This window comes from Triplophysa rosa, linkage group LG5 (genome assembly GCF_024868665.1).
Source record: "Triplophysa rosa linkage group LG5, Trosa_1v2, whole genome shotgun sequence".
Lineage (NCBI taxonomy): Eukaryota > Metazoa > Chordata > Actinopteri > Cypriniformes > Nemacheilidae > Triplophysa > Triplophysa rosa.
The window spans coordinates 9098327-9110967 of NC_079894.1; the positions used below are offsets into that span (position 1 = coordinate 9098327).

The 12641-nt window shown below is 39.0% G+C and overlaps 1 protein-coding gene across 3 annotated transcripts in view; it reads right to left on the reverse strand.

Moving 5' to 3' along the window:
- fndc3ba (fibronectin type III domain containing 3Ba) overlaps nt 1–12641 on the reverse strand; it is a 152269-nt gene that overhangs the window by 40516 nt on the left and 99112 nt on the right. For all 3 annotated transcript variants that reach the window (XM_057333414.1, XM_057333413.1, XM_057333415.1), the window contains one exon: nt 3537–3595. In XM_057333414.1, the coding sequence (XP_057189397.1) occupies nt 3537–3595 (59 nt within the window). The remainder of the gene's footprint in view (nt 1–3536; nt 3596–12641) is intronic.

Genomic DNA, 12641 nt, shown 5'->3' on the forward strand with positions numbered 1-12641 from the left:
CGGGTATGGGTCACTGACTAATCGGTCACTTTCACTTTCACTTTATTAGTTCACAATTTATAACACGCATCTTCAATGCATCTCAAACCAAAATCCCATGATTGGATGTTTAATCTGACAGTGTTAGGTAAAAGTTATTTAGGACACCTGACTAGCTTTCATAAGAAAAAATACATAAACGCTGTCTCTCAGACCTTTAAAGTAATTAGATTGGAGTAATGAATTGAACAGATGCCGCTGAAGAGTTGAGAGTCAAAATGTGAGCCCAGCAATTCATTCCAGACACATTTAATACTAATTGCTTTTATTGCAACATTGGAAGTTCAAAAACAAGCAATTAAAAAGTTGCAATTGGTATAACTACTAACAGTATATGTAAAGCACAAAAGTAAAAGAATAGATGAAAACAGACTGAGTGACGATTTATTGGCACTGACTATGAAATGGGTATGACGTGCACAAGTCTTATGCTACCTTCAATCGGATAGAAGCAATCTAACACCAAAAACCAACGGCTTGCCAATTCACTCCCAAAACACAATCTCTCCCGTGGCAAGAATAAGTGTGAGTGAAAACTGTCTGTGTATAACCTATGGTTGTTGCCTCTTGAATGTGCATTACAAGCAATGCCAGTGGCCTCAAATGGCACTTGTGAAACCACTGCAATTGATTCTCTACAAACTGGCTGCCATCAAATGCACACATAACCTTAGAGATATAGACTTTCCCAAAATGAAAAGGTCAAATGAAATAAGAGGATATTTAAAGCTAGTTTGTAAAAACCGCCGCTAGATGGCGCACGATCAAAACAACAACAATGGCGTAGCTTGATGACGCTGTGAAGGAGCGTGGAATGATGGGATCTGTTGTCTTCAACTCCACCGCTGATGGCCATCAATCAGACGGCAACGAGAAATTATGTTAGCGGATGAGGTAAAGCAATAAAGTTTTATAAATGTTGCGTATAATTGTGGTCCATAAATAAGTGACTCCTCGAAACAAGCTAGTGGCTAGCTAGACGCTAGACACTACTTCCGCATTTGTCCACGACACTGTTGTCATGCGGCTTCTACGTCAGTAAAGGCGGTAACTAAGGGGAACGTGGATATGACGCCATTGACAGGTGACTGCACAGCCCCGTGTCACTGTTTAGAATGGCGATTTTCACACGATTTAAAAGTAGTTGGAAACATTTGAGATATTGTAAGTACTCAGCTGAACAAAATATATAACACTGGCCCAGTGGTTTTTGGATATTTTACTGCAAAATTGTTACAAACTGCACCTTTAAATGCATAAATCAAGTGTAATGGGCACTTTTATTGTACTAATGTGTAAGAATGAACATGACCAGTTCCAGACAGCAATTTAAGACAATTAAATATGATTAACAGTTTGTGCTCTATACAGTAAAAAGCACAAAAGCCAATTTAAGGTTACTTCAGGTTATTAATTCTACATTTTTTCACCTATTCACGTGTATTACAGTCAATGTAACACCTCTTCTATCAGCTCATTCTACTCTATTATTCTAGTCTTGTGTCCCCTCCGCACTTCTCTGTAGGCAATCTTATGGTCTCTGTGGAAATTGTGTGTTTTCAATATTGGATTCTCTCACATATACTGTAGATCTCAACTTGGTGCTTTAAATCTTTTTCGCACAAAGCCGAAGGGGAGATGGATTCCCTGCTGGAAAATCCAGCTAAAGCTGGTGGCGGTGTTGTCAAATAAGATAGCTGGTCAACCAGCCAATGGCTAGATAGAAGACACGTTCCACAGCTACTATCTTAAAGGAATAGTTCAACCAAAAATAAATAACATGTCATTTATTCACCCTTATGTCACTCAAAACCTGCATATCTATGCATTATTGTGAAACACAAAAGAAGATATTTTGAGAAATGTCTCGGTCAAAACACAATATTTCTTCAAAATATCTTTGTTTGTGTTCTGCAAAAAATAGAAAGTCATACCGGTTTGGAATGACATAAGAGCAAATAATTAAAAATCACTTTAAGCTGCATTTTTTTGTTAAGGGACATACAGTTAATTCATTAATTCATCCACTACAGCATCCAGTTTCTGTGCACCTGCGGTTCTTTCTTTAGCATAAAGGAAATGTTTCGCTCTGGGGAGTGGGATTCACCCATAGGCTAAATAAAAAAATCATTATGACTTTATGAGGGGTATACATTTTAACAGTATAGAAATAAAGTAAACACTCAAAACTCATTATCTCTTTTATCAACACCTATTTCTGTTGTGACCTCAAGGAGACTTCACATTTGAATATCATTAGGACTTTATATTCTACATATACACTACATTCGAATGTCCTTAAGATTGCATCTGTGTGTGTTCTACTATTAACATCAAGAGAGAACTACACATTGTGTGATGTTATTATGTGCCAATATAACACAAAGCACAAAGACTGAATGCTCCGTTCTTTGACTTCTACAACATCATCCTGCTTCTTCCAGACCTATCTGACAATTCAACTCGCCTCCTTAACAATGGAAAGATGTCGTACAGGAAATAAAAAGAAAACCACCTGCCACTAAACATCAGCGTGATAAAGGATCATGTGCCATACCCACAGTGTGTTTTGACTCTGTGATTTGTTGGGAGAGTTACACTAGCTGAGGTAATTCTAACTTCAGGATCAAAGTAAAAAAGAAAGGTCAATCCATTACTGAACTCACTAGAAGCTGAGGATAGGGTGAGAATTGAAGTCCATTTATTTACAACTCTGCACATCCCTCACAGTGTCTTATCTTGGGGCACCTTAAACCGCAGATGTATTGTCTGCCTTTGGGGCTCTGGGAAAACAATCCTTCCCAGCCTGTTTAAATCCTGGCTGTGTCTCGAATGACACTGCAGAAGAACGTTTGTTGAGAGTATTTCCAAATAATGCAATTTTTTTGTGATTTGCCTTGCTGGCTAATGGAAATGCAGTGTATATATACAATGCCCTACCCTTGGTAAATACGAGCAAAGAAGGCTGTAAAAAAATCTGCATTGTTTCTCCTTTTGATTAAAAAAAAATATCTACAATATTCCAGTAAAACAATTTGAAGTGGGGGGAACATCACATTATGATTTTTTTTCTCTAATACACCTTGGTCACAATTATTGGCACCCTTAGAAATTGACTTGTTGAACAGTGAACATATGGTTAAAATATGTGTTAAAAACACCCTGGTCAGAAAACAATGTGTTTATTGCACCCAAGCATGTGACAGTGGAACATAAAAAAACTAAATGCTGCCACTATGTGGCGACAGAGGGACGAGTTTAGAAACTGTACACAGATTTGAATGAAAATATTGCTGCCTTTTCTCTTTGCGTATGTTAAAATAAATATTTATGTTTTTCTTAGCACAAGCCTCGGTTATGTGATCTGGTATTTGCAGTCTGTACCATCAGTGTACTATAGTATTAATACACTGACATCATGTTTATCGTATACTGTACCATTAAAACCAGTAGTTTTTGTTTTGCTTTTTTTGTTTTAATATGTATTCCAGACTCACCTGTGGTTTTTCCATTCCTGAAAGAACATCCTGAACTCTCTTTGCTTCTGAATCATGATCTGTAGACCAGAGAGGGAGAGAAACAAAAGCATGTCATTCAGCTATGATCCAGCAGAGGGCAGCTTTAAAACACAAACAGAGCATTACCAGCTAGTAAACTTTCACAGGTCACAGACTTCTTAGAAAAAGAAAATAAACGCAGTTGAGCGGGAAACAGCAAACACTGTGTTGAAAGTGCCAAACGGATAAACAGTGTCCATCATTTGCCTTCTGTCAATTTTTTGGACAAAATGGCACTGTGAAATATTTCATTACGAAAGAGCAGCCCTCCGACACACATTTTGTAGTCAGGGCACACAAGTTCTTTGGTTATGTTTTGTCTTCATAGTGAATCGTATCTGTAACTCGTACACGACTCCAACATCAAACTGAAATCTGCACATGAAAAATTACCTCAAAGATTAAACCTTTAAAGGGATAGTTCACCAAAAAAATGGAAATTCTGTCATCATTTACTCACCCTCAAGTTGTTCCAAAACGGAACACAAAAGAAGATATTTTGAAGAACTTGGGAAACTAAACCGTTCTGGGGCACCATTCGCTAGTAGTTTTTTCTCTAATATGGAAGTCTATAGTGCCCTAGTTTTGTTTGGTTACAAACATGATTCCAAATATCTTTCTTAAGTGTTCAGCAGAACAACGAAATTTATATAGATTTGGAACAACTTGAGTAAATGAAGACAGAATTTTCATTTTTGGGTGAACTCTTCCTTTAAATCTTTACAGGTTGTGTGGTTATCTGCCAAACACATCTGGCCATCGCGGTACTCTATAGCTTTCCATTGACTTGTATTACACTCACCTACTGATATTTTCTTACCCCTAAATTAAATCACAGATACATTTTGGAATTTTTAGTTTCCACATGAGCATCTCTAAATAGGATTTTCCCACACCTCTCTCTCGCTCTCTGCTCTTGGTGTTGTAAATCATTGTGCATATGGGGGAGTGTGTGTGTGTGTGTGTGCGTGTGTGTGTGTGTGTGTATGAGTGTGTGTGGCTTTTTTCAAATCCACAAAATTCCCTTTTTTTGATAAGGGTTTTAGACAAGTGAGAGTGGATAATACAGAACTCAGAGCGGCACTTCCATTTCTGAGTATCAGCATGATATCATACTTTACTGATGTCCCAATGTCAAAATATACTCTTTACACCACTATACATTCAACGTTTTTAACCTCAGACTGATGGAAATGTTGAGGGGCATGTTATTTGTCATCGACCCAAATACACTACATGTGTGTGATTGATGTGTATTTATTTCTCAAACAGCGTGCATGCTGGGAGTTCACAGGGTTTTTGACTCTTGCGTGTCATGGCAACAGTAATGTCATACACAGTCAACTAAACATGACCTCGAGAGGCAGGCAAATGGAACACAGGGTTGCCCAGAAGCCAGAAAGGCTTACTAATGTAATCTATCATTGTGTGACAGACGTAGTTATAACTGAGAAGTGATGAATATTGAATAATTAGATACTGTAGATGTGGAAAAATGAGTCTGAGAATACAATAAAAATATGACCTACGGGTCCAGTGTGCAATTTTTTGGAGGCTCTATTGACAGAAATGCAATATAATATAGGTGTATAAAGAGCTTACATAATAAAGCGTTATGTTTTAATTCCCTTAGAATGAGCTATTTCTATCTACATACACCACGGGTGTTTCAACAGTAGCCCTAAATAGACAAACTGCTCTAAAGATTGCGTTTTGAAAATACGTCATCTCTTTCGACAAAAGCAAAAAAAAACTTGACACATCTTAGTCCTGTGTCAGCCACCGCAGTGCTTCAAAAAGGAGGGGTGAGCAGTGGAGTGAGCCGTTGGTTGCAATTCACAACCTCACCACCAGATGTCGCTAAAATCTCCACATTGCTCCTTTAAAATCCAAGCTAATTAAAACCTAGAAATAAAGTTTGGAATTTAAAAAAGCAAAGGAGTTACAATATTTAGGTATTCAATCAAGTAAGTTTGGATTAACTCTGGGGTTAAAAATAAAATCATTTTGTCTTCACTCAAAACAAAACTGCATGGCTGCTGTCAATCATGCGCTCATCCACCATCATGCCCATATTCGTTTCACTGCTGCCAAGCACATCACTCGACTTTCCAAAGCTTTACATCCATTTCTCACGCATGCCGTCGCTATAGGGAGCCGTACCGCCCTCTCTCTCTCTCGCCCTCCTGCTACGTTCTGAATAACTGCTGCTCCTCAATACATACATGAAAACAAACAGAGAAGTTAAGAGGGGAGGAAAGAAACTAACATCTCCCGTTTTACAAGGCAAGACGCTGTTATTGGTCTGAAGCATGCTGAACAGGTTCATTTCCTTCTTTTCTGGGTCTCTCTAGATATCTGAGGTGGAGAGGTGTGTCTGACTTTAATTACGGAGTGAGGTCACAGACAGGCGAGCGGTAAAGGGGTGGAGGGGACACGGTGTGTAAAAAAGAAATCGAAGGAAGGTAAAGACAGAGCGGCCACATATGAACGACAGAACTGGAGTTGAAGGAATTTGAATGGAGAAAAAAGGCCAAGGCAAGCAGCTGTTTTTCAGAGTACTGCAGCAAACTTTGCTTGAGGAAATCATGCAGATTGTTGAGGAACGGTGGGCGACATCTGGCAGACAATGAAGCGAGTGGGAAAAAACACTCTTGGCCACCACACAGCAATCCTGTAGCAAGCACCCTAGCATCACGAAAAAGTAGAAAATATTTTGGGAAATGTAAATAAAGAAGTGTATTTGTTTAGTGTGTGATGTTATCCTGAGGGTCAAAGGTCATGAACTAGGTCATGGGAGAGCTCACATTTGACCCTGCCACACTGTTCAAACCCTTACAGAAATGTCTGGGAAAACTACGACAGGTGTGTTTTTTCTACATGAACGAAAGCATACACAAGAGGGGTTCTGGTAAACATCCAAAAACTGAATTTGCAGACTATTAAAAAAGCAAGAACACCCACAGAGCTGCAGATGCCAAAAAGTCCAGGCGGTAACTCCACCCACGCGTCTGTGTGTGTGCGTTCGTTTTTGAATGCTGGTGCTAAAGCAGTAGATGTACTGCAGACAAACAGCACACACATGCTAACATTCTGAAAAGCAGTTACTGAGAACTTTGTGTGTCAGTATCAGTGATCAGTCAGACTAAAACATGTATCACAGTCCCAAATTCCATTAGCAGAGCTGGTTTGTTTGTTTATTTTGAGATTAAAGCCTCTTGGAGCTTTTTTCATGCGACTCGCACTAAAATAAAGAGCGCTTTTGTGGACTCGTTCATCTTTAGGCACGCACGCTCATGCTCATTTCTGCCACCTGGTGGGAAGAGACAGAATTAAGCATTCAATGAATGCATTCATTAAACAGACTACACGACCAAGAGGGGTATTGTGAGACTATACAAGAAAACAGGAAAAATGAGCAATAGCTTAACAAAAATATGATTTAGAATGACAGAAATTGAGATCGTGATGATAGCTAAATACTTTTCAAAATACACCAAATATGTTAAAAATAGATATTATTTAAAGGCAGGAACGCAGGAAGAATGAAAGCGGCCAAATAAAATGCTAAAAGAAATCTTTATTACACAGATCTGTGCAGAAAATATTTCACTAATGATGGGGTGGTGAGGGAGCAAGATTGCAACTCCCAACCATTCTCATCTCAGAATAGCACACATTCCATCAGTTCAACAGCTGGCTGTCTAATCCCTTTCTCACAAAGCGACCTGAGAACCACAGTCATAGCCTCATCACACACACACGGGTTTTACCCACAATGGCCATCTATCTACTCATCTACCTATACATTCATCTGTCCACCGTTTTTCATTTTTTCAAAAACTCCCTGAAATCACCACACTTCCGCTATTTTGTAAATAGATTATTTACAGGGTTCACTTACTTTTTCTAACCAACACTGAATGTTGACATGGTACGTTTAATAAAGACTTACTTTTGGTCAAATGTTATGGTCATTTTATGCAAAAATGCATGGCAAATTAAAAGAGTTCATTTGCAAAAACAGATAACTTGGCTTTTAAATTTTGTCAGAAATCTTGTTTTTTATTGCGTTATGTTTTTTTTGTATTAGTTAGCTGTGTTTTAGTTATTATTACTTAAAACAATCCAACTGCAGCTTGATTGATATTGCTTGGAATGAACAGTAAAAAACCTGAATATTGAAATGATTATATACATAATGATATTCATACTGTATATCTATGTATTCCATATCCTTTTTACACGTAACAATAGCAGTACACTGCCCACATAGTTGAACACCAGACAAACCTGATCAGCCTGAAAAGCTGTAGAGTCTGAAAGTATGAGCAAACTATAATGTATAAATGTTAGCCCCTCTTTGATTTGTTATAAATGGCAAAAGGAGACGTCGAGAATGTCTAACTGTCAGCTACACTGTTATTTACTTTCATTTTCAGAGACTGGAATCCTCCAGTCCCATCAGTAGGATGGATGCTTGTGAATGCTTCAGGACGGCCAAGCAGGTCTCAGTCTCTCCTTTAGTGCTTTAGCTCTGCGTCCAGTTATTTCTAGAAAGACCCTCAATAGTATTCGCAGCAGATACATGTCCTCTCTTTTGCCTAAAGGACACCCACTTATCTCGCACCATTTCGCGCTACAGACACGATGCCTCAAATCACGTGGCTCAATTTGACAAAATGACCAAAAAACTCATAGTATTCATCAAGAGATGCCCACCTGGCGATCATTCTCATGAAAAATCTAGCTGTTAATAACATTATGTAATGATGTCTTTGTGTAAAGTTCAAAGGTTATAAACACTCCACCTTTGTAACACGGTTTCAACTGTGTGCGTAATTGATAAACTAATGTTTTCTTTCATTTTCGTGTTCAGTGCGCTAGCTCCACGTCTCCAGCTATCTCCAGAGGGACTCTCAGTGGCATTCGCTCACACCAGAGATGCATGGCTTAACCGCTGCCAAGCAACGCAGGGATAAGCCAGCGCTTCCTGGAAGAGAACTGCAAAGAATGGAGTGTGTTGGCAGTGTAGAGTAAGGAGGAATAGAGGGGAAAATGAGAGAGCCGGGCCTACAATGATGGAGTGAAAGAAACAGGAGCTGCAGAGAGACTGATCTGGACTGAGCCCAGGCAGTGGCACAGATGCCAGTTTAATGCTACTTTTTGTTTTCTTTTTCCTCCCTCTATTGAAAGAGAACAAGACATCTCCTAGGAGGTAGAGTCGGAGGAAAACGATAAATGAAACAATAGAACTGCAACTAGTCATTACATGAGTACCACCACAACACTAATAGCTCTGGAACAGACAAGGAACTTAAAAGTAGGGTGCAAAATAAGGCACGAGACGTAAAGTCTTTCGAAAAAACAAACACACCATAGTGGTTTAACTTCAATATGTATGACTATTACATACAAAAATCTCTTTTAAGGGGGAATGCAATACAGATATTCCATGTGTTCACAACAGAGTACTTTTTCATGTCAGGCTTATTTAACTCAACTCAACTCAACTCAACTCAACATTATTTATATAGCGCTTTTTACAATTTTCATTGTTACAAAGCAGCTGTACATAAGACATAAGCATTGACTATATGCAAAACAATTAAAGTTGTACCTGCAAAAACAAGAAAAATGTGAAAACAAAGAAGACAGACATACCCACATACAAAACACTCCACACACACAATACGCACACGTACTAACACACATACACACACACACAAACGCGCACACACTTACACAGACAAGTACGCGTACAAAAACTCTAATCGAGAAAAAAAACCTCAGGGGAACCCAGGCCCAACCAGGGGATTCCAGTTCCCCTCTGGCAAAAGCTGCTGCCAAAAGTATTTAAGTATTTATCGCTACTTAAAGGGATAGTTCACCCAAAAATGAATATTCTGTCATCACTTACTCACCCTCTTGTCATTTCAAACCTGTGTGACTGTCTTACTTCTGCAGAACACAAAAGAAGATATTTTGAAGAATGTTGGTAAACCAAACAACGGCAGCACCCATTAACTTGCATTGGTTTTGTGTCCATACAATAAACGTTAATGGGTCCCATCGTTGTTTGGTTTACCAACATTCTTCAAAATATCTTCTTTTGTGTTCTGCAGAAGAAAGAAAGTCATTAAAGTTTGAAATGACAATAGGGTGGGTGAGTGAGTAAAAGATGACAGAATTTTCATTTTCGGGTGAACTGTGCCTTTAAGTTTAGAGTTTAACATGTCTAATATATCTCAGCACATTGGATTTGTCATCTATAACACTTTCGAGTATTCACAGGATACAAAAGTATACAGTTTTCCTGGAAAGTGCCAGAAACACTCTGTGTGTTGTTCCACTGAAACGGTTTGTGCCTTGTGTTACTGTAAGAGCCGTAAGAGGGACTTCCCAGAAAAAAACACACAATGTTGATTTTGGCCCAGCGTTCAGTGCTGTCTGTGGCAGCCTAACCAGACTTTTAAAAACCTCCTGCTATTGAACGCCTTGAACAACTTATATTGCCATCATGATAGGTGACAGTTCTAGCACTCCAATTGTAAATGGCAAAATAAGCATGTGTAAATAATGGAAAGGTCATGTTTAAATGGACGGTGAGTTGGCATTCGGTAAGCAGCTCTTATCTGGTCTTGACCTTCTCATCTGATTTGGTTTCCCAGAGTTGCGTCACCTAGTTGCTCGCTATCAAATTGACCGGAGGGCATAAACTCTATGACTCATGTGATATGATAGAGCGTATGTGAGAGACGGAACTGTTACCATTGTGGCAGTGACGCAAAGCCAAGATGGAGGATTAGGGAACATCTGTTACTTCTGGTCGGTAATGACGGAGGGCAAGCACACGGCTGGAGGAAGAGCTCAGCGCCAAAGAGGAGCAAAAAAGAACATCTGTTTCTGCTCGAGTCCATGCAAACATGCGAGGAGAGTCGGCGACAGAGAGGAGTTAAGGTTGAAATGCTATAAGCCTGAGACTGTGAGAAGGTTTGGGGGGGTTAATCCAATGGCCGGTCTTTCTTGGCACACGGGCTTAGCCTCAGTCTAATCTAGTTAATGAAGGAAGAGGCACAAAAATCCTGCAGTTGAGGAACTAAAGAGCCGATGGGCCGCAGGATGTGGTTTCCTGCATTATGTAATAGATCTTCATGAGCGGAGGAAAGCGTGCTCGGGCCCACGGGGCGGTTTGAGCAAAGAGCGTCCAGGCGAGGTGCAGAAGAAGAGAGGCTGAGTTGTTTTCACAGCTCCAGCTGCGTCTGCTAGCCAGGCCTGGACCTTCGAGCTGCTATGCCAACAACAAAATATGTTAGACAGCTGGAATGTCTGCCCTTTTGTTGTCTGTCGGTGTCTTTCTCTCTTCGCTTTTTAGTCTGATCTCACTTTTGCGAGTTGCTTTTTTTAACCTGATCTCCGGCGTGACATGGGGAGCCATGTAGTTTGCATGTGCGGTCATGATGATTTATGCTTTGGGAGAAGTGAAGCGCAGATGGCCATCTAGACCTCTGTAAGTGAAATGAGCGAGATGCTTCGGTGTTCCGTTTCAAACCGGTTTTGTTTTATATAATCTGAACAGCAAAATCAGGCCATAAAATCTGGTTAACAAACCCAACCTAAACAAGACACACATAGTACGTGATCTGAAATCTGATAAATCAGTTTTTCTTGAAATGTGGCTCATACTGAACTGGATTGTAGGTACTTTTGTTCACCATTTGGGACATGACATGTCAAAAATCATCTAATATACAGAAAACAATGAATGAACAAACGAATTTGTGGTTTTGAACATAGTAACAGACCTCTATTGTTTATGTTCTCATACAGTATGTAGGGTCTGCGTCCAAACCACAGTGAGATTACATAGATAGACATGAACCTTTTTTCCACATTGATGTTACATTACTCTCACCCTCTAAGCCTCTTGGCATCGTGCTGATGCTTACACTGCAACAGCAACCCATGTAGATACACCAGATACTGACTACACAAAGGATGAGCTTTCTTCACTTGCAGAATGACATTGAGAACGGTCGGCGCTAAGGAGCGGATTTGAAAATCAAATTTGTGTGCAGCATCTCATCCACTTGGCCTACTTCGGCTATAGCTAGGGCTGTCATGATTATGAAATTTGGCTGACGGTTAATTGTCTAATAAATCATTGCAATTATGATGATTAATTGTCTGTTTTAGAGCTTTGAGTTTTAATTCTCATACGTTTTTTATTCATCTTTAAAACAACCATATTGTTCTGAATATAAAGACTATGTTCTTTTTCTTGGAAATGCATAGGAAAAAATTGGGTCATCATACTTTTAGGCTTTTACCTGTCAATAATACAATCGCCAAATACTTGTAAATTAAGTAAATTGATCAGGAGTGAATTGAAGCCACCATTAAAATGCTATCAGTCATAGAAAAGCTTCTAGTCTGTTTTTTTCTCACTTGCGAGACTACAATAAACGTTTACTTCTCTGTTAATGAGATTTTGGTAGACTGGTTTTCAAACTGAAATAATATTAAATTGTGCTGCAGGTTATTTTCATGGTATATGCTTTAGTTTTTTTTAAAGTGATTGTGTTGTGGTGGTACATTTGACAAGTATTACCATGCTTTAGTTACAATATATACAATAAAATATGCAATATGCAGATGCGCTACAGCTCCCCCTAGTGTCTTCTATAGAGATGTGCAATAATTGCGATGATCTGAAACCATCGCGATGAGGTCAAACAATCACGATGAGACAATTATTTAATAATCGTGACAGCCCTAGCTATAGCTTAAGAATCCTTAAGCCATTTTTAAATACACACCGTGGAAAAAATTAACCCTCCTGTTATGTTTGGGGTCAAATTGACCCCAAAGCTACTTTTAATTTTTTTTTAAATATGCTAAATACATATGTAAAACTTGATTCTTTCTGACTTTTTCTAATTTCATTAAAATAGTTCATAGACATGTTCATCTTATGTTACAGAGTTTTCAGAATGTCTGTACACATTTAAACCTAATCGTTTAATTTTGACCCCAAGTTCTTTT